General features: G+C 40.1%; 1 protein-coding gene and 1 long non-coding RNA gene across 16 annotated transcripts in view; one reads left to right on the forward strand and one right to left on the reverse strand.

Moving 5' to 3' along the window:
* Positions 1–26,005, forward strand: part of pax7b (paired box 7b) — a 105,084-nt gene that overhangs the window by 26,299 nt on the left and 52,780 nt on the right. For all 6 annotated transcript variants that reach the window (XM_087306020.1, XM_087306021.1, XM_087306022.1 and 3 more), the window contains 1 exon segment: positions 24,897–25,093. In XM_087306020.1, coding sequence (XP_087162146.1) covers positions 24,897–25,093 — 197 coding nt within the window.
* LOC141380486 (uncharacterized) overlaps positions 1–26,005 on the reverse strand; it is a 93,447-nt gene that overhangs the window by 15,323 nt on the left and 52,119 nt on the right. For 2 of the 10 annotated variants that reach the window (XR_015523450.1, XR_015523446.1), the window contains exons 3-7: positions 19,588–20,101; positions 17,124–17,254; positions 16,873–17,002; positions 16,152–16,268; positions 15,807–15,862 (exon numbers count right to left, since the gene is read on the reverse strand). This is a non-coding gene — a long non-coding RNA (uncharacterized LOC141380486). Of the gene's footprint in view, positions 1–15,242; positions 15,322–15,806; positions 15,863–16,151; positions 16,269–16,872; positions 17,003–17,123; positions 17,255–19,587; positions 20,102–26,005 lie in introns of all 10 variants that reach the window. The other 8 variants (XR_015523453.1, XR_015523448.1, XR_015523449.1 and 5 more) reach the window with 7 other exon arrangements.

The following is a 26,005-nucleotide window of genomic DNA, read 5'->3' on the forward strand; positions in this document are numbered from 1 at the left end:
CTATAGATGCAATGAAGAGGATTTCGTGTGTTTCAGATGTTTAAGGGAGAGAGTAAGGGGGGAAAAAAGAAAAAGAAAGTAGGTGCAGAAAAGTAGAGGCGTCTGGAGGAAATTGAGAGGCTTATAGTCTTTGATCCTTGGGTGCTTTTTCTTATCGGAAACATTTGTGGTGACACTACGACAATGGGAGTTCATCATATTACAGACCAGTGCTACTTTCAAGAAGGCCTGTCTATTAATTAAAGTATTTCTTGCCATGTGGGACAAGGACTATCTAAATGCGCACATTCCTATGCGAATGGGTTTAGGATGGGGGGGGGGGGGGGGGGGGGGGTGGGGGGTTAAAGTCAGCTGTAAGACGATTCCCCTTTGCATAAAACAGAAAATATATTTATCCCACTCAATACATTTGAAGAACCCGTTCGTTGTCGCCAGAAATAATAAAAAAAGAAATGAGTAATTTTTAAATTAAGTCTTGGCATACCTGCAATATCTGACGTTTTGATAAATCATCCAATTAGATGGTCAAAAATGCACGTAATTTCTAGGGATTTGCAATGTGCTGTGGAGTGGAGGGCATCCTGGTGGACCAGAAGAACAAAACGAACAAACGACTGGGGAAAACTCCTGCTGACACTAATAAAAGTATCGGCCTCAGGGCTTCCTATAATGTCACAAAAGTGTTTTTGATGCCCTGGACATCGATTGAGTGCTATACGTTGGCCTACATAATTGTAAGCGCACGGAACTGTTAGTGACCCTTAGTGAAGAGGAGTGTCATTTATTATAGACGCTAAATACATGCTAATTGGTTGCTAACCTTTACATTAAATCGAATAAACAAATTATTGTAAGATCAGATGTGTAGGCCTATAATAAATACAACAGTAAAATGTTGACTTTTCGCAAATACAAAAACGAAAAAATAAAATAAATAAATACCCGACTATGTAGGCTACCAGCTGATTGTAAAACAAACATTTAATTTCAGCATTGACTGCCAAATTGCAATTCGTCTATGCTTTAATTGCTCCGTATGCAGGCGAACACTAAACGTTCAATATTCGACTCGACTTGTTGATTTTGATCTTATTGTTCGTATCGCTTTCAAACCAGCTTTAATGGCCTCTTTGGGAATACAAATATACGAAAAGAGGAGTTACCAAAGTGGAAGAGGGGGGTTTGAATCGGGGGAATTGCTGCCCACTCCTTTACCATGGAGTGTTCAGTAGCCATTCCTTAATCCTGCTTTCATTTTTGCCGACAAATGCCAAGAATCCTGTCTGGAGACCCAATGGGAGACTGATCAGCTAACAAAAGGGAATCCTTCCACAAAGCAGGAGTGCCAAACGTGGTTCAGGGCACTCATAAACAGACCAAAGGAAAAGTAGCCCTTTGCGATAGATCTTTTAACGGTTTGAGCACAAATGTTGAAATGTCTAAGTCCACATATGTGTTTGTGCAAATGAGAATTTGCTCAGGCAGTGTTTATTCACTGCAGGTGTCCGTGTACAGATAAACACGGTCATTGAGTGGACAACGAGATGGGCTCTATGGGGTGTAAAGTCTGAAAACGGAAGAAGAAATATGTTTTTGACCTTTATCGTGGATATCCATTTACTTTTTTACAAATTATTATTTGTAATTTATTGAGTTGTCCTGATTTTTTTTTCTTTTTTTTTTTTTGGAGGGGATTCAAAAATTATCCTATGACTGAAAACATATCTGAAACCTTTATTTAAGATTGTTGGCACAATCTGTTTTTTATAATACTAAATAAAACACTTTTGTAATGTAAATTATAATAACAGGCCTGCAATTTTGACTTAAAGGTATTGTCCACTCAAAAATGGAAAATTAATTATTATTTACTAATTACTATTTACTCATTAAAAGTCAATGTTTACAGGTTTATAGCTTTCCTCAAAATATCTTCTTTTGTATTCATAAGCAGAAAGAAAGTCAGGTTTAGAACAATTAAAGGGTGAGTAAATTATGACAATTTTCATTTTTGGGTGAACTAACCCTCCAATTTATTATCTTACACTCTCTAGTAAACATTTTTGATTATATGTTAAGTCGCCTGCTTGAGTTCAAGCTGGTCTTGACTAAAATTCTATCAAGATTTACATAATGGAGGCAATTAATTATCATTTAGCTCATTAATTAATGTAGGAACAAATCTACCATGTGATGTCGGAGAGTTTATGCTTGGTTTCAAGGTGCACCTTTATCAGTTTCATTTAAGAAGTCAAGTCCTTCATTCTTCTGTGAATTAACTTTTGTTCCTTTGGCGGTTTGTCGTTTTTGTTTGACCAAAAATTATTCTGCTGTCTGACAGCCCTCTTTCCTGATTTAAAGACAGTCGCTTCAAAAGGGAGAAAGAAAAGGGAAAAGCCAACCGTCTGTTATTTTGTGTCTTTGGCCTCTACGTCGCCCATTCAGGCAAGTTGATGAACTCCTCCAAAAGTTTATTAAGAGGAGCAAAACAATGGTGTCTAAAGCCGTCAGGCAGCCGAAAGAGACAGTTTATAAACTAGCTGCCATTGTTCCTCAAAGGCAGATGCATGAATACCTTTGAATGGGCTCCCTCAAACTGACACGATCAAGCTAGACAACAGCATGTTAAAAGGAGCTGCCTTTCTTTTTGCTGCCCAGATTTGTATTTTCCCTGCATTAATGTACATCTGCGGTAGGAGGGGTTCAAGCTGGACGAGCTCAATCCCAGTCAATACCCAAACCCACAGCCTTTGGGCTGTTTGAAGTAAAGTCCTATGTTTTGCACGCCCTCAGTGGGCTGCAGGTGTCACAAGCCTGAGAGAAATATGGTAATCTAAGAGCAAAAGAAAAGAGTCACCCTCCTTTTGGCGTCTTAAACAGAGCATTTTCCAAGTGAATGACTTGAAATTGCCTGTTTGTAGGGTTTGAATTTTGTCTTAATGCAGGCAATGGGATTTACAGGGTTTCCATGTAAAGGTTTAAAGTTTTCAAAATGCAGACAGGCAGTGTTTAATTTTTCAACGTTAATGCCATAAAGTACTGCTTGGAGAAAAAAAGACATCCAAACCTTCCAAAATAATTTGAAGATGTTTTAGGTGGTATTTATTTATTTAAGCTGGTTTAGATCATTGCGACACTCATTGGGAGTATATAATATAGTATATAGTATATAGTCTTTCATGCAGTTTGCTTTTATTGAGGCAGTCAGATAAAAAAAAATATGATTACTGAAAAAAAATTCTAGTCATTTTATCTTTGTTTTATACTTGCATTAATTTAATTTTTAAATTTTATTTTATTTTTTGCCATCTGCTTGTCCACTATGTCATTTTCAAGCCACATTATTGACTTGTCCCTTTACACAAACAACAAATCATGTTATGAATTTGAGTCTATAATGAGTTATTTAGTTGACTGAGGACTCATAAAGAGGCTAGTGAAAGTTGAGGGAGCATGCATTGCTTTCTGCCTGGCACGAGAAGTGTAATTGCATTCTCCTTTGGTCCACAAAGTCAACTCTGTTTAGACATGAATAAAAGCAATTTAGTTTTGGCTGAAGATGTACTTTTTCTGAATGGCTATCACATCGCCAGCTCTCAAAACAGCATGTGCAAACAAGAGATTTTCATGTTTTTGTCATTGCTGTCTTCACTTTAGTATGCTGTGATGAGTTGTAAATTATTTAGTGTTGAGCAGTTTCTGCATTTGCAAAAAAAAAAAAAAAAAATTATATATATATATATATATATATATATATATATATATATATATAGAGAGAGAGAGAGAGAGAGAGAGAAAGAAAGAGAGAGAGAGATCTATCTATTGTTCACTGCAGGGGTGCTATATGAGATCTTGATTTGCTCCAATATGTTTAATGTTGAAAAGTTTACCAAATCGACCTTTACTTTTTTCATTAGTTTGAATTACTGTTTTCTGTGTTGGTCATGTAAACTTTGGTACAAAAACAAGGCAATTAGGTGTTTGATTAATTGATTTCTGTGCTGTATACTGTATATTATTTCTCATAATACGGTTAAAAAATTTCAAACTTCTAAAAATGTCAACAAAAGTCACTTAGTACACAGAGTTAAAATTTTAACATTAAAAGTAAAAAAGAAATTTCATCTTCATAACTTGTAAGAAATGTTGGGTTAAATTGGGTTATTGTTTCAATTATTTTTTTTAACACAATGCTTTAGTTGTCAATATTTTTTCCCAAATCTGAGTTTAAAATTAGTTTTTTAGAGTACAATATGCTTCATCCTGCAGTAAATGACAGTTGACTCTCAAGACATACATAATGCTCACACATCATTAAAATATTAGCATTTTAGCTGAGTAAACATGACACTATAGCTCCAGTAGTTTCTGCCCTAAGCTACTGGATGTGTCAAATAAAACCACAATTAAAATGTAATTTTCTGAATTTTCATTGTTGTTAATACATCTTATTGTTCGAAGTCAAATTATCTCCATATTTTGATCATTTGATTTTCAACATAAATCAGTGCTATATTGCTCCAAAAATGTTTAAGTATTTGTTTTCCAATTTAATGTTTAAATATTTAAATACTGTTAAAATATATAAAATCCAATATTTAGTGGCTAATTGGAATGAATCAATTTAAGTTTACTTGTACAGGGATTTTCACAATAATTATCATTTCGAAGCAACTTTACTAAAAGAAAAATGTTGAAAAGAAAGAATATTTACAATCTTACTCAAGTTTTAATGACCACACAGTAATGATTATGTTTAGCATCTGGCTTTCTTTAGAAAAAGTTTTGGCAAAACAACAAAAGTAACAGATTTTTAGTAGGCATGGGATGATAACCATTTTCAAGGTATATCACAGGTTGGAAAAGTCAAGGTTTTAAAACCACAATTTTCTGCTGTACCGTTCGGGTATGTGTAAGATTTTTTTATTTACGTTTTTTTTTCTCTTTTTTTATTGTTGTTTAGGACAGTATCTCAGTATCAGAAAAGATATCCAAATATGCCATTTTAAATTGTAATGATACAAACAAGACACTTGAAGTTTATAATTAATATTAATTATTTGGCCTGACATGTTTACTGTTTCAAGATATTTAAAATGTTTCTCAGAATAAAACATATTTTGTCCAAAGGTGAAAAAGTTTTTGTTTTATATAACTGACATTGTACTAATTCATAATAATTTATCTTTTTTGCCAATAGACAATTGATGTTTGCTGTTTGTTCAAACTGTTTGTGACAACTTAATTGTTTTAAGTTTAATCCACTTAAATTTGTAAGCACTAATAAACTTAATTCTTTCATGTTGTCCCAACACAAATCGACTGTGTTGAACCCAGCATGTTTCACAGTGTAGCTGTGCTTCTTTAAGATAGCAGCTTTGAACATACAAGGTTTCCGTTCATTACTGCCAGAAACATGAGAAGTTGTTAGAAATGTAGTCACTTAAGTTGGAATATGACTGTTCACAGAATGTTTCTCTAAGTTTGACAGAAAATAAAAAATCAGTATAGTATAGTGCAAAAGTTCTTGAATCCTCTTTTTTTTATGGTCAAAGTTAAAATTAAACCTTGATAAAACCATGATTTTTTTGTATCATGTAAAAAGCACACACATAAAAAAAAGAAACTTAAAATTCTGGCCAGTTTTTATGACTAAAGTAGCACGGCCCCTAAAAAAGGTAACAGTAATTAACTACACTGGCTCAGTTCTATGATTAGTGGTGTACAACATGGTCCAATGGCTTAAAAATCACCATCATCCCACGCTACTTATTGCCATAAAATTTCCCATTTTCTGCTCTTTAGCGGCCTCACCCCGCGATTCTTCATTAGCTTTATTTATATGTGTGTTTTGCACTCGCACAAAGACAATAAACATGTTCCTAGAGTGTTGCAAATCAGAAATTTGCTCAGATTTTCTCCACCAACTTCAATGGTGAATGTGCAGGGCAGTGTGAGAGCTGCAGAGGGGCAGGCAGCTGTGAGGGAGTCTGTCCCGCTCCCCATGCTGGCTTCAAACAGGGCACTTGTCCTACATTTTTAACTAATGGGCTTATTTATGCAGCTATTGTCACTTTCTCTTCAGGCTAGTCTTTCCACGTTGACTTTTTTTCTCCCACCCTGCAGTATACAAAGCAAGTTTTTTGTGTGTGTGTGTTTTTTTGCATTTGCTGATATGCGATTTGTCATTTTAAAACAACTGCTCGGGCTGCAGCATTGAACTATTATGGCTCCCATTGCTGGGTTGGCATAATTTATGTTATAGGGTTTCCGTTTTGACAGAGCACTCAAACAAAAGCTTAACTCTTCTTTAAGAAGCACTATATGCGTGCATTTCAAATCACTTTTCTTCATCTCTGATTATTTATCTGCTTTTCTTTTGAAAAGGCGATTATGCCTTTTATTGTTATTTATTTTCACTTTTGGCATTTGTATTTAAGCCCTAGGCTGTCCACTTAAAGCTCGCATTGATATAAAAAAGATTTATTTCCCATAAGCTAAGTCAGTGGTAAAATTGACATTCAGCATTTTTTTGTTTACGCAACTGTTTTATCTCAAGAAGAGACACACGCCACCGCTGTGGGAAAAGCGGATAAAGGCTTTGCATTTAATAAATGGTAGTTTGCTAAGACATAAAGCCATGATAACACAAACATCTTTGTGAGGATGGAATTAAGTTCAGCTGCAGTTTTACCCGCGGTATTTACAGTGAAGACCTCACATGGAGAGGCATAAAGTTTTCTGCAAATTTACTTTATTGCAGTAATGCAACAAAACTTTTATCTGAGGCCCCCTTGTTTTTGGTTTATATACTGTCTGTGTCTATGAAAAAAGATTAGAGACTACTTAATAAATAAATTTTTTTTTTCAGATTTATGATTTCAGCTCTGAATTCATGACATTATTTTTGCAATGTATGCAATTTATGTAATGTAGTAAACATTTTCTGTAAACTACTGACCATGAATCTTAATTTTAGCATTTTTGGCATAAAAAAAGATGCCAACACAATGCCAGTGTTGAACTTCAGAACTTGCAGTTCTTGCAACAAATGCAGAACTTCAGTTCCCCTTCGGTTGGGGAACTTCAGTGCCATGAATGGGAGGATTCGGATCAGAAGCCGCTTATCTGGAGAGTATTGAACGGGCCAATGAATGAAATTAATTGGCAGCGTAAGCTTGCGCAGGTGTGCGACATCTGCAATCATCTCAGCATATAAGCACACCTGAAGCCAGCAGACGCCATCCTTTTCGCTTCAGATCCTTTCTGAGTGAGTCGATGAGGGTTCCTCTTGCTGATCAGCACTTCAGAGCGAACGAGTGTGTCTCCCGGTCCAGAGTGGGTCTTCGCGGTGGCAGACGGTCGAGCTGGGTTACTCCCTTGCCTGCGGTTCTTTGGGTCCGGTCCTCCAGAGCGGTGCGTATAGTTGCAACTTTCCTAAAAGAGCAACACAGTCGTGCAGCACGTCCTTTTCAGGATGGCGCTCCGACTGTGCGTTTCTGGATGCGGGGGTTTCCTGTCTCCGGATGATGGACACGATCACTGCATTGCATGTTTGGGGGTCCAGCATGTTAATGCGGTGCTCGCGGGCGGTTCATGTCGTCATTGCGATGCCATGACCGTTGCACAGCTAAGATCGCGGCTAACTTTCGCAAGAGAGCGAGCCACCCCAGTTGCCTCCTGTTCTAAAAAAGCAGCGGGCGCTCGGGCAGATCTGAGGGTTTCAGCGGGAGCTAATCCGCCGCCCACGGGCTCGCGGACCTCTCGCTCCTCACGGCGCTCCATCCAAGCTTCGGGTGGTGAGAGTGATCCGTCTAACCAGATGGTAGCTCTCACACTCGCTGACACCGGAGATCAGATGTCCTCCGCGGCATCGGAGGGTGGGCTTTCACTGTCCGACGAAGATCCGGACCCGCTCGCCCCCTCCGGGCAGGTGAGCGCTGTCAAATCGGATCCTGAAGCGGACATGTTAGCCGTGCTTTCCCGGGCTGCTTCGGCCGTGGGGTTGGAGATGGTTTATCCCCCAGCTCCGCGGCCGGACCGACTAGATGGGTGCTACGTAGAGGACCAGAAGGCGAAGCCTTCGAAGCCTCTCGTCCCCTTCTTCCCGGAAGTGCACAGTAGGCTCACGCAGTCCTGGAGGGCACCTTTCTCTGCCCGTGCTGCGAGTGCCTCCGCCCTCACCGCCCTTGACGGCGGAGCTGCCAGGGGGTATGAGGCGATCCCGTCAGTGGAGCGCGCTATCGCGGTCAATCTTTGTCCGCGCGGCGCCTCTACGTGGCGGGGTTTGCCCCGCCTCCCGTCCAAAGCCTGTAGGTTGTCTGCCTCCCTCGGAGCCAGAGCTTATAAGGCTGCGGGCCAGGCTGCTTCTGCTTTGCACGCGATGGCCACCTACCAGCGCTACCAAGCGCAGGCGCTGGCCGAGCTGCACGAGGGCGGGTCCAACCCAAGCTTATTACATGAGCTGCGCACCGCGACCGACTATGCTCTTCGGACTACTAAGTCCGCCGCGTGTGCGCTGGGGAGGACGATGTCCACACTTGTGGTTCAGGAACGCCACCTCTGGCTAAACCTGGCCGATATGCGCGACGTTGACAAAGTTCGCTTTCTTGACTCGCCCATATCCCAGGCTGGCCTGTTCGGCGACACCGTCGGTGAATTCACCCAGGAATTCAAGGCGGTGAAAGAGCAGTCGGATGCGATGGGCAATGTCATCTATCGGCGTGGCCGTAAGCCCGCTCCGCCCGCCGAGCCATCCACCTCCGCTGTTCCTCGCCGAGGGCGCCCGCCAACGAGTGCTGCCCCGCCCCCGCCTGCGCCTCCGGCCAAGCGGGCGCGGCGTTCACCTCGAAAGCAGGCAGCCCCTCCTGCCCAGGGCGCCGTTAAGTCCGGTAAACGGACCGCGAAGCGTCCCTGAGACAGGCCATCCGGAGAAGAGGAAACTTGCTCTTTCCCCGCTGGAGGGCGGGGCCCCGATAACAACGGTACTTTTCAGTGCCACCAAAACATCAGTAAAAGAGCACTTTTTCCCTTCCCCGGATGTGACTGCACGAGTTCTGCCAGTCCGGGACGCGCTGCCTTCCGGCTCGCAGACTCTACGTGCTTCGCCAGTGGCTCACGAGCGCTGGGGGGACGGTCTCCCTTCCCTCAGCCCTCCAGCCCCCTCTCCGGAGTCAGGGTGCGGAGCCAGAGCGAATCGCTCTCCTCCAGCTTTTCCGCGGGACCCTCGTGCTTCCCGGATCAGCACACCCACTCCGCGCTGCCCCACCGCTGGTACGTCAGCGATTGTAGCGATGACTCCATTAGCGAGGGCTCTGCCTGCCTGGTTAGCGCGGGCCAGCCCCTCGCGGTGGCTCATACGCACAATCAGACTCGGTTACGCGATTCAGTTCGCGAAACGGCCCCCCAAGTTTACGGGCGTGTATTTCTCCAGGGTCAACCCCCTGTCCGCCCCTGTCTTGCGAGAGGAGATTGCTGCCCTCCTGGCGAAGGGTGCAATCGAGCCGGTTCCTCCAGCCGAGATGGAGAGTGGGTTTTACAGCCCATACTTCATCGTACCCAAAAAGAGCGGTGGGTCACGGCCAATCCTAGATCTGCGCGTTTTGAACCGCTGTCTGCACAAGCTGCCGTTCAGAATGCTCACGCAGAGGCGCATTCTCCAATGCGTTCGTCCTCGGGATTGGTTTGCAGCCATAGACCTGAAGGACGCGTATTTCCATGTCTCCATTCTTCCACGCCACCGTCAATTTCTGCGGTTTGCGTTCGAGGGTCGAGCGTGGCAGTACAAGGTCCTCCCCTTCGGGCTCTCTCTGTCTCCGCGGGTCTTCACCAAACTCGCGGAGGGTGCCCTAGCGCCCCTTCGGCTCGCGGGCATTCGCATACTCAATTATCTCGACGACTGGCTGATTTTAGCCCACTCGCGGGAGCAATTGATTATGCACAGGGACGAGGTGCTTCGGCATCTCCGCCTACTGGGGCTTCAGGTCAACCGAGAAAAGAGCAAACTCGCCCCCGTGCAGAGGATTTCTTTTCTCGGGATGGAGCTGGACTCGATCACCATGGTAGCGCACCTCTCCGAGGAACGCGCTCGCCTGTTGCTGAACTGTCTGAGGGAGCTCGACAGCAAACTAGTGGTCCCACTGAAGTTCTTTCAGAGGCTCCTGGGGCATATGGCATCCGCAGCCGCCGTCACGCCGCTCGGGTTGCTCCATATGAGACCACTTCAGCACTGGCTTCACGATCGGGTCCCCAGACGCGCATGGCACGCGGGCACACACCGGGTCTCGGTTACTGCGCTGTGTCGCCGCGCCCTCAGCCCTTGGAACGACCCCTCGTTCCTACAGGCCGGTGTGCCTCTAGGACAGGCGTCCAGCCATGTTGTTGTTTCAACAGACGCTTCCAACACGGGTTGGGGGGCCGTGTGTCGCGGGCATGCGGCTGCGGGCCTCTGGAAGGGTGCCCAGCTGCATTGGCATATCAATCGCCTAGAGCTGTTGGCAGTGTTCCTCGCTCTCCACCGCTTTTTACCGGTGCTGGAGCGGCAACACGTGCTGGTCAGGACGGACAGTACGGCGGCGGCGGCGTATATCAACCGCATGGGGGGTATGCGCTCTCGCCGCATGTCTCAGCTCGCCCGCCGTCTGCTCCTCTGGAGTCACCCGCGGCTGAAATCGCTGCGCGCCATTCACGTCCCAGGCACGCTCAATCGTGCAGCCGATGCGCTCTCACGACAGCTGTTACGCCCTGGAGAATGGAGACTCCACCCCGAGTCTGTTCAGCTGATATGGGCGCGATTCGGGGAGGCCCAGATCGATCTGTTTGCTTCCCCCGAGAACGCTCACTGCCAGTTGTTTTTTTCCCTGACCGAGGGCTCTCTCGGCACGGATGCACTGGCCCACAGCTGGCCTCGGGGCATGCGCAAGTATGCGTTTCCCCCAGTGAGCCTGCTCGCGCAGTTTCTGTGCAAGGTCAGGGAGGACGAGGAACAGGTTCTGCTAGTTGCGCCCCTTTGGCCCAACCGGACCTGGATATCAGAGCTCTCACTCCTCGCGACGGCCCTCCCCTGGCGGATCCCTTTGAGAGAGGACCTACTCTCTCAGGGACAGGGCACCATCTGGCACCCTCGCCCCGATCTTTGGAACCTCCACGTGTGGTCCCTAGACGCGAGGAAGACTTAGGTAACCTACCGACTGCGGTGGTTAATACCATCACTCAGGCTAGAGCCCCCTCCACGAGGCGCGCCTACGCCCTGAAGTGGAGTCTATTCACTGAATGGTGCGTCTCTCGCAGAGAAGACCCCCGAAATTGCCAGATTAGTGTTGTGCTCTCTTTCCTTCAAGAGAAGTTGGACAGCAGGCTGTCGCCCTCCACTCTCAAGGTTTACGTGGCCGCCATCTCCGCTTATCATAGCGCGGTAGCTGGCGGCACCGTGGGAAAGCATAACCTGGTCATCCAGTTCCTTAGGGGTGCTAGGCGAATTAATCCATCTCGCCCCCCTCTCATGCCCTCTTGGGATCTCGCCCTCGTTCTCACGAGTCTGCGATCCGATCCCTTTGAGCCACTCGAATCAGTATCTCTAAGATTTCTGTCCCTGAAGACAGCTCTGCTGGTTGCGTTGGCCTCCATCAAGAGGGTCGGGGACCTGGAGGCATTTTCGGTCAGTGACTCGTGCCTGGAATTCGGGCCGGATTACTCTCACGTTATCCTGAGACCCCGCCCCGGTTATGTGCCCAAGGTTCCTACCACCCCCTTTAGAGATCAGGTAGTGAACCTGCAAGCGCTGCCCCCGGAGGAGGCAGACCCAGCCCTTTCTTTACTTTGTCCAGTTCGCGCTCTGCGCATTTATGTGGACCGTACTCAGAATTTTAGATCATCTGAGCAGCTCTTTGTCTGTTATGGCGGTCGGCAGCAGGGAAGTGCCGTATCGAAACAAAGATTATCCCACTGGATTGTGGATGCCATTTCACTCGCTTATTCGAGTCGAGGTCAGCCGTGTCCCCCGGGAGTACGTGCACACTCCACTCGGAGCGTTGCATCCTCTTGGGCGCATGCACGCGGCGCCTCTCTAACAGACATCTGTAGAGCTGCGGGCTGGGCGACACCCAACACATTTGCAAGGTTTTACAATCTGCGAGTGGAGCCGGTTTCCTCAAGGGTATTAGGTAACCCTTTGGTGATTGAGGAGACAACTCGGTAGGGTGTTGAAACACGCTTGCTGCGCCATTCTCCCTAACACGGAGGTACGTGCGCCTTTTTTATCTGTCAGTAAAGTTCCCCGTCAGGTGAGCCCTGCAGATTCCTCCGTGGCCCCCAGCACTGACTCAGCGGAGGAGTCACTTGCTGGCCCACTACGTTGTAGGTCTGCCCGCTGGTCAGCCCGCGTTTTGGGTATAGGTGCCTGCTATGCGTGATCCCCACTAGGCGATCCCATATGCTTATTCCGCCACGGTTAAGTCCCCCCCCTGGGCGGACCCGTGTCTTCCCTCTCCGCTAACCACTCTTTGCTATGCGTACTCCCCCTTTTTAGGGCTAGTCCATAGGTAAATTCTGCCATCTATCCCCCCCTTGGGTAACGGATGGCCTCCGCAGCGTCCTCCCTATCGGGATTGCACGCTTCCCAACGTACTGTCGTATTTCCTAGAATTATCTAGATGCTCACGACTTCCCAAAAAATATATCTAAATCCGTAAAACTTCTGTTGAAGTAGGATAAATTAGGGCCAGGGACACGTTGGAGGACCGCGCCCCCCATGATGTGGGTGCGTCACGCTTGCTTGACTATCTCCTCATCGGGGGTGTTGGTAAGGTGCAGTCATTATGGCGCTTTCCATATTCTCCCATTCATGGCACTGAAGTTCCCCAACCGAAGGGGAACGTTCGAGGTTACAGAAGTAACCCTTCGTTCCCCGAGGAGGGGAACGGAAGTGCCATATTCCGTCGCCATAATGACTGTCCCTTAGCTGTTTGAAAGTCTCTTCAGCTTAAAAGGATGGCGTCTGCTGGCTTCAGGTGTGCTTATATGCTGAGATGATTGCAGATGTCGCACACCTGCGCAAGCTTACGCTGCCAATTAATTTCATTCATTGGCCCGTTCAATACTCTCCAGATAAGCGGCTTCTGATCCGAATCCTCCCATTCATGGCACTTCCGTTCCCCTCCTCGGGGAACGAAGGGTTACTTCTGTAACCTCGAACGTTCAGAATTTAGTATTTATTGAATTCATGTTCCAAAAAAAAAAAAGAGAGAGAAATGAAAATTGCAAAATGTAAATTTTAAACGTTTTCAGACTTTACAGATTGAACAAATTTTACTCAAACCATAGATCCAGAAAATCTAGAAATGAAGAATATATATATATTTTTTGCAACAGCTTTATATTAAGCAGGGGCAGTTAAATGACTCTAAAATTTATTTAATTTATTTAAATTAAACTTGTTTAAAAAAAAGTGTTTTACTGTGTGAAAAACAACATAATACATTTAAAATTTTTAACTTTTTGCTATTTTCAATGTCTATTAATGTCCATTGTGATGTAATTTTTATTTGCCCTTTTTGTAATTATTTGTAATATTCACTTGCCTAATCTAAACTAAACTTATTTCAAAGTAAATTCAACACCAATGTTTTCAATTTGAATCCACATGATGATGTATAAATTAATTTTCTGCTGATAATAATATAGATTATGTGGGGTATACTAACTAAAATTAGCTGAAGAATGAAATATGATCTTTTTTGGTTCCTTCTGACACACACATTATAGTTTAATAAGCTATAGGCTTTCTAGTTTAAATGGCCAATTTTTCCGTCTTTCTCACCTTTTAGATATTTGATTAAGTTCCACGGAGCTGATTGCCTTTGACCTCAATTAGCAAACTCTCGATCCCAGGAAATGAAATCGCAATATTAAACAAGAAAGAATGAGAGTGGCAGTAAATGGACACCTGCCTTTCAGTCTTTTACAGCAAGAAAAGCGAATTAGAGCTCTCTCTGATTTCCATTGCCCAAGTTAAGTCAGCACTTCCCTCCAAATCGACTGCTCTGCATATATCTAAAAACGGAATTTCTGCCTAAAGATATTTTACGAACCATTTTCTGAGTTATTCTTAAATAGCGGTGCAGCGAAATTCAGATAATGCAGCAGAACAGATGTGATCTTCACCTTCTGCTCAGATCTGATAACTTCAGCAAAATACGATGGCTAAAGTAGGTCTTATCTTGACTGTTCTTTCGCTAATCTGTCAATACTTCTATTTTCATTGTCAAAACTTCACATTCCAGAGCATTCGAAAGCCAAGAGACACAAGACTCTCCCTCTCTTTGCACTGACGGCCCCCTTTCCCTGCCCTTAAATGGATTCATATTCAGGCAGCATTTTCCAGTGGCGCTTGGGCACAGAGAGTCAATATGTCAGCATTTATTGATGCCCCACAGTGCTGCGCAGGGTTGTCAGGCCTCTTTTCAGGCTTAAATGGCCCCCTAAGGTGCGTCTTCTATTGGGTCTGAAAGGCCACGGAGGCCCCCGAGTCTCTCTGTTGTTTAAGGTGAGCACACTCTTACATAGGACCGGCGGACAAAAAGCCCACTGAGCCTTCATGCACATGACAAGACCTATAAAAGAGCATCACCCATCACCTCTCTCCTTCACATCTTCCCTCTCTTTCTCTCCAATGTTTTTCAATGCTATGAAAAAGAAAGGAGGGCTAATTGTTTGTTGTGGGAGCCAAAATTACACCACTTTCCCTCCCTTTTTTATCTCCTTCAATGGAGTTCTTTTATTCCGTGGAAAGAAATTGATGAATGCGGAGTAGAAAGCAAATGAGAAATGAGTGTTTTGGCATGGGATGGCTTTGGGTGTAACATTTTGGGGCTTGTTTTGGTGTATTACAGCTTTATATCTTTCATTTTGACTTATAAACTATAAAAACGATAGTTCACCCCAAATTAAACACTTTGCAATCATTTACTTACTCCACTTGTTTGCGTTTCTTTCTTCTATTGAACACAGAGACAGATATTCTGGAGAATGATGGGGAAAAAAAGCCATTGACGTCCATAGTATTTAATCCCCAACATTCTTTAGAATAACTTGATTTTTGTTCAACACAAGAAAGAAACCAACCCTTTAGTTGAAAACATCAACAGTTTTTGATTATTATGAATGACAAACTGAGACATGAGCTTGTAAAAGACTGAAAACACTTTTATCATGAGCTGCTCATGTTTATAAAAGTCAAATCTTACTTGAATTTGTTGATTGCTGTTGATTGTTGGGGACCTGGGCTAGTAATGTATACAACACGGCAGCCCTCCTAGTAATGAACTAAAATGAATGTTAACCACAACAACCAAAATTATGCCATAATCAAAACTTTGTCATACTAAAACCACCTTGAATCTGCATTGACGATATTACTTGTAGTGTACCAAAAGCAACATTAAAAAAGGGAAATTGAATTATTTTGCCGAAACTGTTGTGATGGATGAATATTTGTGATTACTGACGTTATGCAGCATCGAACATCTAACCTTACCAAACATTCCTTTTTGTGGTTATAATTCTGTCAACAAAAATAAGCACAACATTTTCTTTTTGTTTTCTATGGCTTGAAACAAACAGAAACTTGACAGATCTGTTGCACCAGTTATATAACTAAAAACTATGAATATGTGCACTTTGATCTACTCATCTAATGAATGCACAGCGCAATGCAGTGGTCCAGCAGATTATAACAAAAAGTTGGCTTAGTTGTAATCTTATTGACTACATCTTAATACATCAATGATATTGCATGTTGATAGACTCACTGTTAGTATCTCCAATATAAATGTAGTGTTGTCTAGGCATGGGCCGGTATATGATTCTGATAGTATGATAACCGTGGATAAAAATATATAAATTTTTTTTAAAAGACAACAACTTTCCCCCCTTTAAACACAATATATTTTAATTTGGAAGACTTTTAACATATTTTGGAACAGTAAACATGTCAGGCTAAGTAATTCAAATGAATCATTTACTTCTGCTCTCTTCATTAATTTTAAAAACACAGATTACTTCAGAATTTAAAATGGCATCTTTGGATATCTTTTCTGTTGGAGATACTATTGTCCTAAGAAAACGTAAAAAAAAAAAAAAAAACTTACACATACCTTAGGAACGGTACAACAGAAAATGTTGGCAGTTGTAAACTTGAACTTTTCCAAACTGTGGTATATCTTGGAAATGGTTATCATCCCATGCCTAGTGGTATCTTTGTCTCTTCTTAGCTTTTGAAAAGAAAAAAAAAAGGTCAACAAACAGTTCAACCCCATTTTTTTTTTTTTTTACCAAAATTAAAACTGTCTTCTTGCATGATTGGCAAATACATATTTTCTTCAAAAAAAGGAATCAAGTGTAAATGAATTCAAAATATATAAAACAATAATCTACATATAATATGATAATCTATATTTTTATCTAAAGCAACTTAGAAATGAGGACAAGCAAATGCTTATTGCAACAGGAAAGATTTAGGGAAAGTGTAAGGATGTTTATTTATGTAGTATGCAGTAGAAGTATGCAATATTAAGTAAGTGCTTGTGGAAGGTTTCTCATGAAGCATTACAGATGGGTTTGTGAAAATCATTCCACCTGCTAGGAACAGTAAGAATAAATGGCCTGGAAAGTATTTTAATATACAGTTTTTTTATCCACTTGGCTAAATTGAAACATGTTTAGATCACTGTTAACATATTGACAGTTTAAAGGATGGTCTAAATGGATCCACATATGAATTTAAATCTGTAACATTGAAATATCCAGTCGGACTCTAGCAGATGATTAGCATATGTGCCGGAAACAAGGAAGCCAGTTGTGCGCTTCTGTGAATACCTGAGTATAATGTTGTTTTGAGAGCCAGCTCTGATGAAGACAAATGTGTAAATGTTTGCTACCATGCTAAGCTTAGAGGAATGTGCAGCTGTGGACGAGCACTTTACCCCAGGCCCTTTACACCGAGACCCTGGCAGGAAAGGTTAGATGGAGAGAGAGAGAGAGAGAGAGAGAGAATGAAAATAAAAAGACAACAGAGAAGTGAAAGAGGTCTGAGTGTGGCCGCAATGATGAATATCCCATCTGCTCACAGGCTCATGGCTGATGGAAGCGGTCTAAAGGCTTATGTTGGGTGGTCATGACTCCTCTTTGGCCTTAGTCACTCCTCACCCAGAACGTTTAATCACTGTCCGGCCTCTTTCTCAAAGAGTTTTAGACCCAGCTGTCAACAAAAAGCTCAGTCAGGTTGACTGCATGAAGCACATCTACTGTATTAGTTGAAAAGCAGACCACTATCATTTTTCTCTTCATAAAAATCAACAAATTTTTAATAAATGTTGGATGTAATGTTAATGTTTAAAATCAGAACTAAGCAGCACTGCTCAATTTGTGCAATTTATTTTGTGCAATATATCTGTTTGCATAATTCCTACCAAACAGCAGCACTGTGTATGTTAAGGTTTGTTTGCATGTGGATCGGCCTTAAATTGATCTAAAAAGCTCCCAAAAAGAAGCACATCAATTTATGGATCAACTGGAATGTCTCAATTTTATGTTTTTAAGAAACAGTGTTCGATGGGACCAGCAAACAGGAGAAACACTGTGCCATTAACAATTTATTAACGAACAAAGTTGTTGGATTTACCATAGATTTATTTTAGTCCCAGAAACTACAACACAGTTTTGTGGCAGGGTTTGGAGAAATACAGTTGAGAACATTATTTTCCCTCCTGTAAAATTAATTATTTTCAAATATTGTACAAGTGATGTTTGACAAAGTTTAGTTCGACTGGGAAAAAAAGTAAAATCTGCTAAACATCAATATTATTAGCCCCCATTTTTTCCCCAATTGTCGACAGAACAAACTGCTGTTGGCCAATATCTTTCATAATTAACCCAACTTGCGTAGGTAACATAATCAACCTAGTTAAGCCTTTAAATGCATTTCAAGCTGAATACATTTACATTACATTTACAAATTTTTATCTAAAACAACTTACAAGTGAAAATAAAAGAAGCACTTTAGATCTTGAGATAGTAGCACAGTAGCAGTATATAATTGCTATAAGTTTAATTAGCTAAATATGCGAGTCAAAATTATTTTGTTACAACCAGAATGTCAGTATCTTGCAAGTAACTGATACAATATTATGTACTGTAATCATGGCAAAGACAAAATATATTATTTCTTAGAAATTAGTTATACAAGCATGTTAAAAAATGTGTGGAAAAAACTTTCTTTTTATTAGACAGTACTTATTTAAAAAATAATTTACATTTCACAGAGGGGACATTAATTTTGTCTTCAATTGTTTATGCATTCTATTATATTATTAATGTTGATGTATTCATGGAATATAATTAATTTTATAAATAAATTACAACATTTGAAGCGTTCAGATGCAAAAACTTCTAAGTGTCGTCTGAAATTTCCACGAAAATGAACATTTTTCTCAGACCCGTTTGTTTATGTTGAGTTATTTCACTTTAAAGACCATGAAAATAACTTTTTTTCTTTAAAAATGCACATTTCAGAAGAAAACTTTATGGCATTTTGCATCTGAACTCTTCATTTGTATTTATAGTTATTGTACTCAGGCCATTGTTTATCAAAAAGTTTATCATAGAAACAACATTGTTTAATTTGGTAACAAGTTGCTATGTAGATGCATTTACATAATAATTTGAATATTTAAATGTTTCCAGATGTTATTGTACTGAACATCATCAAAACCCATTTTTCATGATTTAATATGACCCAAGTTAATTTCTCTAAGATATTGTGATAAGTAAAAAGGCTCTCAAGAGACTTAAATTTTGCGCAGTAAAGGTTTTATAAGTTTATCTTTATAAGTTGTACCTTATCAAACCTTAACCTGCATGAAACAACGGGTTACAATTAACTGTCTGCCTTCAACAACTTTCATTCAGGAGCAATAGTTTGCATTTAAGTTGAAAAGAAATGGACATTTGACAAGTTCTATCCTGATCATTATTTTTGGCCATATCACGCAGCCCTATTTGAAAGTTACAACGACTCCTCTAGTTAAGGGCTTTTAATCGAATTCGTATTCAAGATATATTAGGCCAATTCTCCTATGATTAACTGTCTTTGATGTGTAAGTGCTACAAATCAGGTTGATCCCATGGGCCATGTTCACTCTTAATAACTGATGGGATGCGAAGAGACAATTTTTAAGTTTGGAAAATAATAGGATTTGGGCACTTGTCAGAGCTTATTTGAAAGAAGACATCATTCATTTGCTGTCAGATTATCTTGTTCGGTTCGTAGTGAGTTTTTTTGCATCATTTTGCTTGAAACATATAGAACTGAACAATACCTCGAACCCTGGAAGACAGCATGAATAAAGAAATAATTATTTTTTAATTAAGCCCACATATTATGATAAACCTACTTCAACTTTTTTAATAGACTTAAGAAGGTCGTCTTATTGTAACTCGAATGTTGCGGATATTTTCTGATTAGTGGTTTGGCAAGGAGCTGTTTTTATTTTGAAAATCCTCTTTTTTAAAATTTATCTTCATGTTTTTTACCTTTATAAAAGCTCTCGCTGCTGTCTGCTCCAGGCCATCTCAGACAAAATGTGTCATCCTTGCTTATATTTATGCTGCAGCACATTCGACAGATCTGGGTACTTGCCACGGTGGCGTTCGTGTGATGGGACCCAGCATGTCAATCGTGGGATCTCGCAGAGACAAAGATGAGGTCCAGGTTTAGACGCGTATCTGCATCAGCGTCTGTTTCATTTCCATAATCCTGGGCTCATTATACAGCGAGTAGGAGAGCGAGAGACGCTGACCTTTAGCAGGAGAGTGCTGTCAAACTTATTCTGGTTTTATCAGGCTCTGCAGGGCTGGCTGAGGAGCAGCTTGTGGGTTTTCTGTTATGGCAGCTAAATGACATTGTAATTGTTGTGACGAGGACAGAATAGAATGTGGCAGAATACATACTCATCAGACATGCAGGAAAAAATGCATCCAGCTTGTAGCCTCTCAACTTGTGCTTTTTTTTTTTTTTAGATTTGTCGCTTTGATTTTGTGTTTTCATCTGTTTGAAGGTAAAAACAAGAAGTTGAGAAGTTGATTAACTTTGGGGTCACTTCTTTATGTTTTCAAAAAAACATCTTCAAGGCTGCATTTGTATTCAGTAAAGCAGTAATAAACTGTAAATACAATTTTAAAAGAACTTTTCTGTTTATTCTTGATGCAAAGCTGGATTTTCAGCGTTATTGCTGCAGTTTCACATGATCATTCTTTTATGTTGATTTTCTCCTCAGGAAAGATTTGTTATTATAAATGTTGAAAAGTAAACTGTAATACATCTTTTTAAGGATACTTTCAAATGAACAGCATTTATCTGAAAAAGAAACATTAGAAAAAGACATTAGAAAAACTAATGCATTCTTGCTAAATAAAAAGAATAATTTTAGAAAAGAAAATTACTAAACCCAAACTTTTGAGAGGTAGTTTGACTAAATAAAAAATAAACAAAATGAAAGAAAAAAACATATACAGTATATATATATTAATAATAATATCATAAAAAGATTACTAACTACTAAGAAAAATTAAATTTAAATAAAAGTCATTTTATTAAACTGTAATTACATTTTCAGCATAAAAACGGAATTAACTTTTATGGACAAATAAAAGGGAAAATATATTTTTATGATGTACAAGTGTTTAAAAATGGGAGATTATTCATTTTATAGGGCTGCATTCTGATCCTATAATATAGTCTTTTAATATTTCATCAGATGGTCTATTATAGTGAATAATATTTTTGTGGGTGTCTTCTGTATATCTTGGTTAAAATGTATGATAAGATGTAAGATGAACTCAGAAAAAAGTAAAATTACACAGGATGAATTCCAATGAGCTACGGATGCTCCAATCGACCGGTCAGAGATCAGTATCGGCCGATAATCACATTTCATGATCATCACATTTCATCGCTAATCTGGCCAATCTTATGAACTGATTGCAATTGTTTGTTTTCGAGTTTACAGATGATTTATAAGAACTGAAATCTTTGTACACATCAGATTTGCTAGAAATAAAAAATAAATAAAATAAAAAAATATTTTCAACTTAAATATTTAATAATATAACTTATTTTAATAAATAGTAGTTTATAGACCTATTTCCTTTTAGCAAAGAAGTAATGTGTTTTTAATAGGTGTGTATTTTAACTTCTTGTGCATCAAATATGCATTAAAATTCTTCTTCCATCATTTGCAGCATTTCCAAATTGCTTTGTTTGTCATTTTCTTATCAATTTTCTGAATCTGTTTTATCAATTATTTTCTGTAAAGCTGCTTCTGACCATGACATGTCCACACTAAATGGTTATAACCATTTACGCACGTGTTAAAGGAATTTATATGCAAAATCTTTAATTTATTCTCTTAGGTAAGGCATAATCTCCACTTAAGTATCATACTTGGAGGAAAAATGCGCTTTATGCATTATAAAGCTTAAAGCATTTGGTACTCTGTATCGGTTGATCACCATGACAAGAAATTGATACTCGATATCGGTTGCAAAAACCTGGATCAGAGCATCCCTATAATGAGCAGTATGTACTTTTACTGTTTTAATGTCCTTTTCTTTGGACAGAAACTTTTCTACTTCTACATTCCCTAGGCAAAAACTCATACAAGTTTGAAGCGACATGAGGGTGAATAAATGATGAGAGAATTTTCATTTTTGGGGCGAATTGTCTCTTGAAGATCTAGCAGCTTGTCGGACAAAACAAATAAATTCCATGTAGTGTCTTGAGTGAAAGTGGTGTCCACCTTTTGGAAAAACGATCAGTATAGATCACTGCTCTGGCCTCAAGTGCTCGTCATGGTGAGTCAAAAGCAAATCACTTTGTCACAATTTCTCAAAAACCAACAAAGGGATTTAAAGAACATGAGTTCCAATATATATATGTACACTTGAGTATGTTTTTAGCCGAGTGTACGGATAAGGGGAGAATTCTGGCAAAATGAATCTTAAAAGAAAAGGCAAAGGAGTTGATTTAATTAATGCGGCCTCATGTCCTACGGCCATGTGTAATCCGTCGAGAATTCCTGAGTGTGAGCTCTGGGAGACAAAAAGACATCTTCTAGAGGACTCCTCAAGTGGCCTGTAATGAGAACCTTCCTGTAATCCCATAATTCCTTGTTTAATTAAAAGACAGAGCTGGCCTGGAGTCGAAGCCACTTTGATGGCTCTTTCATTGTTGTGCTTTTGCTTGGAGGCTATTTTTGGGACTTTCTGTCCGACAAACAAATACAGAGGGATGCAAATATATTCATTCATGTGTTTCCCCTTTTGTGACCTAACCAATGGCAGATGACAGTGACGAAGTAGATGATATTTTACATGCAAAAGTACAAATGTAAAATCCAGAAGCAGGTGAGCTAATATAGGAGAAAAAAAAGCCGAATGTTTGGAGTTTATATATATCTCAAGCTTGCCTCATTGCTGTCCCCTGTGGTGTGGAACGGGACTCAACAGATTTTCAGTCAGTTTTACAGTCATTAAATTACCTCTTAAACCCCTCTTGTGTTTCACCTGGCCTGAAAAACCAGTTCTTACTGTACTTGGTCTTCCAGTGACCCTAGTAAAAATATGCTTTGAAACTCACTGTTAAACACAGATTTCTGGACTCAATTTAATTTGGTTATATTGTAGTTGTGATGTCCATTTTTTTTATTAAATTTTTTTTTTTTTTTTGCTTTAGATGGTTCCAAGAAGAACATTTAACATTCAAAGAATACTTAAATAGATTATTCAAATGTTCTTCTCCCAAAAAAAAAAAAAAAAAAAAAAACGGGTCTTTTAAGAAGTCCTTTGGGCAAAAATAAATAAACAAAAAATTAATGCTGATAAACAAATCATTAACTTTTTTTTATCAATTGTTACATGAATAACTTTTAAGATGAAAATAATGTTTTTTTAATATTAAAATATTCTTTATATACAAATTCTTTATATATTTTTAATTCTTTATATTAAACAAATGGGTCTTTTTTTGCATTCATGCTATGAAAGAACCATTTTTGAGTCCACAAAGAAACTTTCAATGAACAGTTCTTAAGAGAACCATTTGTTTTTTCACTGTGAAGAACCTTCTGTGCAATGTAATGTTAAAAATGTTTTTCAAGGAACGATCAATGGCAGAAAAAAATGTAGATTTAGATAGATTTAGATCTTGAGTCACAATTATTTTTAAAAAAGCTTCTATAATATAAGTAAAGGCAGAGCACAGGCCACTCGGCTCCTCTATAATCAACTCTATTCAGAGGGGCCACTCTTGGAAGCCCACACCAGCCTTAGCCAATAAGAAGCCAGGGTTCAACCATCACTAATGTAGAATTGCTTCAATTTAGCGGGAAGTCATGGCCTGGATTAAGGCCAGTGTCTGTCGAGCTTGGCCCCCAATGCTGCTGAAGGGATTTTCAAGGATCAGCCCAGTGCCAGCCCAACTGGAAATAAATAAAGAATCAACTCAAATGAAATGATAAAAATGGGCTGTAAGATCTTCCCTGTCATATGTGGAAACGGTCTTCATGCGACTAAAGAATGGGACAAAGGTAGATCATTTTGAATCTCAATTTTGTCATCATTCATCATGTAGTATATAGTAAATAGTTACTTTGCACATTATCCTTATTAAAAGTACACAGCTTTGACAGAGCGACTAATTTTGTTGGTCTAACTTTCATGTTTAATCTGTATGTTTGCTAGTTGACTTATCTTCAAGATTGGATATAAACTGCTGCCGCTTTCAGTTAAGCAATAAATGTCAGGTAAAATGGTATTCAAATATCGTTGCAGAAATAGAAAAGCTTCTAAAATAGAAACGTTTGCACTTCACCATCGTGGTTTGGTTAGGACAAATATACCTTTTAACATGGAAAAGAAAGCTTTTATCGCATGTTGCAGTGTCACATTGCACATAGCTAGAAAACAGTGTAATGTACAGTGTAAAGCGCAAACCATAGACTGTTAGGTGCTAACACAAAAAAGCTGCAGTTCACTTAATGACCACCGGTGTCACTAATAACAAGAGTTTCTTGAATTTGACACGTATCTTCTTTCAAGCTTATTGAAGTCAAAGTTAGCAGCGGCCTACATGCACCTGTGCTAAGGTCATTGATCTGCACAGCATGGATAAGCTAATGTGTCATTTTTGTTTCATCGCTAAGCTACTCTGCTTGAATTGCCACCCACACTCCTCTGGTTTGCATCAGATCAGATTTAGGTTCATTGTTTCTCATCTTTTCTTCAGTTAACTACTAAAGAGAGACGCTGCAGTTGACATGGCTGCATTTGACAGATAATCCACCGCCGGTATTTTTAAGACTGCCTGCTAAATTGCGAATGGCATTTAATGCAATGAACTCAATCATATACTTGATTTATTTTCAAAGTGCCAGTTTTGTCTTCATTTCATCACAAAATACCAGTATAAGGATCACTAAGGTGGTCTGTGGAGATTAACACCCCCAACACTTTTCCCTCCATGGCCTCGGGGCAAGCTGGGATACGCTCTGATGTGGGATTGTATTTTCAAGAGCTTCGCTTATATAAATAGTCATGCATTGAAATAATATTCGCTTGAAAGAAAACCACCCGAATCCGTATCATTCCACCGCAGAGCCATCCAAAACATTTTTTTTTTGGGTTCATATTCATTCAGAAAAAAATCAAACTGAGCATGATGACGGTATTCAAGAGCAGAGAGATTTCTGGTAACTACATCTCTATGGAAAGTAGATGAAGTCTGTGATTTCTATAGTGGTGTGCACAACGCACTCAGCTCTTTCCTTCTCTGTCCTCTTTGACAGGTCGAATGGATGAAGTCTCGGACGTGGAGTCTGAACCAGACCTGCCGCTCAAGAGAAAGCAGAGACGCAGTCGGACCACCTTCACAGCTGAGCAACTGGAGGAGCTGGAGAAGGCCTTCGAAAGGACACACTACCCTGACATCTACACCAGAGAGGAACTAGCCCAAAGAACCAAGCTCACAGAGGCCAGAGTACAGGTAAGACTCTACCACATGCTAAAGTTGTCTCTGCAGTTGCTTGATATACAGGTGGTTTCTACACTGTGCATGTTTGATGTGATTGTTTCTGCAATCTGCAACCATCTTACATCACAAACATATGATATAAATATTATGCTGTTGTTTAAAGCAAAATCAACAAGACTGTAGGGTTAGTTGTGTCAAGGAAAAAATGAAAGCCTGTTTGGAGACATTAATTTTTCATTTGACTGCACTCACTCTTTTGTTAAATGAATGATACTGCCATTGGCTATTATGCACATGCTGTCTACTTGTGACTTGTCAAATTCAAGTCAAACTGTTTGTACATTCAAGCGAATGAAGTCAGTTTCAGTGCAACTTTATTCAGATCTTCTCTTATATCTAATCTTGGGTTTGTTGTTTGTTGGGTTCTATGTATCGGTTCCATGAAATTAAACTGCAAAATAAATAAATCTGACGTCCATTTCTGTTTTGAGACAATTATAAAGGAGTTACATCTGAATATTGCAAAGAACGGTTGTAGGATATTTTGAATTATATTAATTAGCTGCTTTGCCTGTTTTGGATGTGCTGTTGATTGATTCCTGCAATTTAGTAAAGCCATGCTCTGATGTATTTGATTGGTTCTTGTATTGAATTAGCCATTGAGGACACAAGCTTGTTTGTTAAGTTTGATTTCCTATTTAGGTTTACGAATGTGCTTTATTGTTATTTTTATGCTGTATTGTTTTCCTTTATTAGATGCTAGTGTTTTATTTTTGTCTGAAAGTAATTAGTGTTGTGTTTAAAATTAATAACATTGTAAACGTTCTTTAGAAATTTTGATTAAAGTAATCAAATCGGTTAAATAAAGAAAAAAAAAATTACAAAAATTTAAATAGGGTAACTTGTAATGTAACCTTCCTTACA

Source organism: Danio rerio, chromosome 23 (assembly GCF_052040795.2).
Source record: "Danio rerio strain M-AB ecotype USA chromosome 23, GRCz13ab, whole genome shotgun sequence".
Lineage (NCBI taxonomy): Eukaryota > Metazoa > Chordata > Actinopteri > Cypriniformes > Danionidae > Danio > Danio rerio.